Raw genomic sequence first — 3,541 nt, 5'->3', positions numbered from 1 at the left:
TAAAATTATTTTTAAAAATAATTATCATAGAATGAAGATTACCCAAAATATAATATTACCTTAGGAAAAGTTGATAATAAAATGACTATACTTTTATATTATGCTGGAATCTCACAAAATCTCAAATTACTTGAAGTAAACATCTCCCAATATATCTTAGATTCCAATTATGATAAGATAATTAAACATCACATAAACCAAACATGCTGTTAGATTAATCCTTGAATTGCTTCAAATTGGTAACAAAATTCTACCGGTTTGATTTTAATATCAATCTATACCGATAGTACCAGTCTGTATCCACAAATACTAGTAGTCAACACCATTAAATGTGTTTCATTGGTCATTTGCAACTCTACATTTGGGTACAACAAAATTCAAGCTGCTCTGCATTCTTCAAAATTGTTCAAATGCCCCACATTTGAACCCACAATAACTTCATTCATATCTATAGAATCATTTATATTTATACATGTATAGACCCTTCTAGAATTTTCCAAATTTTCAACCAAATACCATCATAAAAGTAAATAATAAAGACTGAAGCAGCAAAAGATGGCATACTTACTAATCTAAGGGTCCTCCTTCCATTCCTTGTTGTCCCTAATTGCGAAACTGAATCCCGGGGACCGAACCGATGTCTATTTTTTCCAGGACCTGTGCTTGGCCTGCATTTGCATGGATTTTTTCTACTACTTGGTTTAAACCAGGCATGATTTTTGAAGCCTCCATTTGACTTGAAGTCGGATCAGTAATCTTTGAAGCAACATCGTCCCTGTTAGGCAATTTAACCGAATCGGTTTGATCATCACAGACCATGGAGGAATTTTCAACATCTGGAACCTCATGGTTGCTATGAAGAGGATATGCAGCCATTAACTGCTCATTTTTAGAATCATCAGCAACCTCAGGAGCCAATGCCACATCTGCAGAAGGCATCTCTCGCTCACTCGAGTCACTCGTTATCTTTGTATCTTTGAGATTCCTCGTCGCTTCGGCACCTAACGTTTCTGAACCTATTGCAGTAAAAGAATCAGTTTGGATTGATTCAGGTTTTTGTGAATCATCCGAACCAATAGCCAAATTGCTTGTAGGATTGTCTTGAGAACGATCAGCTTTTTTCCCCAAGAATTTTGTTTTCAACATTTTCTTCTTGAATCGTGATTTCTTTGGCTTAGGAGCCTTCACAGTCGTCTCATCAGGATTACTAGCCATCTCGATTGCCCTCTTTCTACAAGGAATAACCGTTAACTGAGAGTTGCCAAGTGCCTTATCAGTTAATTGAGATGAACTCAACTGAATGGCCAGTAAAGCAACTCTAGCAGCTTTGATTTCTGCTTCTTTTTTTGTTTTCGCTGAAGCTCCAATATACCGAATGCCTCCTATCTCAACTGTACACGAGTAGTGAGGCAATCGACCCGTTGCTTCATCCTTCTGAATCTGATAAACCGGAATAGCATAATTCATCTTCTGCGCATACTCCTGTAGTAGATTTTTGCATAAGCCTGTCTCATGCTGAAGCAGACATCACATCGAAACTCATTAATCTACTACTCCAAAAAACTTTCAACAAAATTATATTACTTATAATTGCAAGCTACGAATTTCAAGTATGAAGTACAGTTCATAATTGAAAATGCCACCACTAAATGGATCTCATACCCGAAACCACATTACAACGAAATGAAGAAACTTACAACAGGTTGAGAGATGCTTTCATTAGCTTCACCGGCTTTGAACAACTCCAAGAGAGCCACTTCAGCTGCCGATTGCTCTGCAGCCTTGCGATTAAAAAACCCGGGTAACGAATCGTATTTAACATTGTTTACAGTTACAGTTGATCGGAAAGAAGGTTTATGGGACGGTCCTTCCTTGAAAGTCTCGTATACAGGTGTTGGAAGACCCACCTTCTGAGCATACTCCTGCAATTGGCTCTTGAAAACATAGCAATTCGAAACACCTGAAAATAATATAATCATATATGGAAGCAAAAATAAGTTGCAATCCCACTTAAATTGAAAATTAAGAGCTCTATAAACATAATAAGGATCATTCCCTTAAAATAATCAACAGAGAGCTATGAACATTCTACTTAAATTCAAAACACTTAAACACAACATAATTCATCATAGCAATAATTGAATTCCCCCACCACCCCCAAAATGCTTTTCACGATAATTTTTTTTACAATTTATCAACTAATTGAATAAATTCTACATACATGATACACAGTAAATGATACTCAAATTAGATATAAATGTATCAAGTTATGCAATTGGAAGAGAGATTAAAACCAGAAAAAAAAGTTCAAAAAGAAAAAAGAAATTCCAGCAAAGAAATATTTTTTTTTAATACCTGAGAAGTTTTCGTTGGTGGGCATGGCTTAATTTGATACTTGAAAAAATCTAACTGAAACTTTGAAGGAAATAAGAAGAAAAATCATATATTTTGGGTTTGATTTTGATAGGAAGAGACTGAAAACTTTCTAGCAGCAAGGAAGTGAACGAAAAAGGGTTTCTGATTCTCTTTAAAAGAGTTCCCCCAAAATTCGCGTACACGGGAGTTAATGAATGCGAATGATCATTACTGTACGATGTGATCTTAGGGGTTGAATCCTACGGTCAATGACAATTTTCAGATTTTTTTTTTCATTCTTGTAGCCAAAATAAAAACTTTCAGGGTTTTTTTTTTATTTTCTTTTGGGTAAATTTTATAAATAGTCACTCAACTATCAGCTTGTTTTTGTTTTAGTCACTCGAGTTTAAAAGTTTTTATTTTAATCAGTAATTATATCATACGGTAATATTTTAGTCAAGATGTTGACATATTGACACGAATTTTTTGTATAATAAATCAATTCAATTCTTCAATAGTTACAGATTCTATTATTTCGGTCCTAATTTTAAAAATATAATAAATTTAATCCTCAACTTTACACATTCTATCAATTTAGTTTTATTTTTAAAATTTAAAAAACTTTAAAAATATTTAAATTTTTTCAATAAAATACATACAAAATTATTAAAAAATACATTTTTTTTCTATTTTTGACATGAAATTTATTTATTAATACAAATTTTATAAATAAAAATATTTTTAGAAAACCCAAGACTTAAATCATATTTAAACTATCTTTTTTTAGTTTTGTTTTCTAAATAATATTTTATCTATTATACATCTTACTTTATTTCTTAATCCTTGCCAAATTTGTCAAGCACTAGCCATTGCCTTCCCCTACAACCACTGACACTAATAATCTTTACTTTGAACTCTTTGATTTCCACATCCTCCATCGTCATGCCATCAAACTAGGAATTGGTTTGTGGAGTTGTTGACGTGGCCTTCCACCTTCTGGGTCTCCGATACTTCATTCTCACTTATATATTCCCAATCATGTTCGCTCTTTAGCACAACCTCAAATGCAATAATTTTTGTTTGGGGATAATGGCTTTAATTTGTCCAATGTAGTCCTCGTATCTTTTCTTGCGTTATGTGAAGATGTCTTCCTTTTTCCAATATGAATGAGTGGACTCAGTTTTGT

At 33.2% G+C, this 3,541-nt stretch overlaps 1 protein-coding gene across 1 annotated transcript; it reads right to left on the bottom strand.

Annotated features, from left to right (window-relative positions):
- Window positions 1–209: 209 nt before the first annotated feature.
- On the bottom strand, window positions 210–2,628 carry LOC108484535 (double-stranded RNA-binding protein 1). Its single transcript, XM_017788356.2, has 3 exons — window positions 2,356–2,628; window positions 1,698–1,960; window positions 210–1,515 (listed from the first exon to the last, which is right to left on the bottom strand). Exons 1-3 carry the CDS (start codon window positions 2,378–2,380, stop codon window positions 604–606), a joined length of 1,200 nt encoding a protein of 399 aa, XP_017643845.1. The 5' UTR covers window positions 2,381–2,628; the 3' UTR covers window positions 210–603.
- Between the last annotated feature and the right edge of the window lie 913 nt (window positions 2,629–3,541).

Source organism: Gossypium arboreum, chromosome 6 (assembly GCF_025698485.1).
Source record: "Gossypium arboreum isolate Shixiya-1 chromosome 6, ASM2569848v2, whole genome shotgun sequence".
Taxonomy (NCBI): domain Eukaryota; kingdom Viridiplantae; phylum Streptophyta; class Magnoliopsida; order Malvales; family Malvaceae; genus Gossypium; species Gossypium arboreum.
Note: the sequence above shows the minus strand (reverse complement) of the source record. Positions and strands in the feature narration are given on the sequence as shown.

Bases quoted from the DNA above. Each gene is read 5' to 3' on its own strand.
- LOC108484535 (XM_017788356.2), bottom strand. From the start codon at position 2,380: ATGCCCACCAACGAAAACTTCTCAG. The intron at 1,961-2,355 runs GTATTAAAAAAA...TATTATTTTCAG, and splicing joins CACCAACGAAAACTTCTCAG to GTGTTTCGAATTGCTATGTT. The intron at 1,516-1,697 runs GTAAGTTTCTTC...TGTCTGCTTCAG, and splicing joins AAAGCATCTCTCAACCTGTT to CATGAGACAGGCTTATGCAA.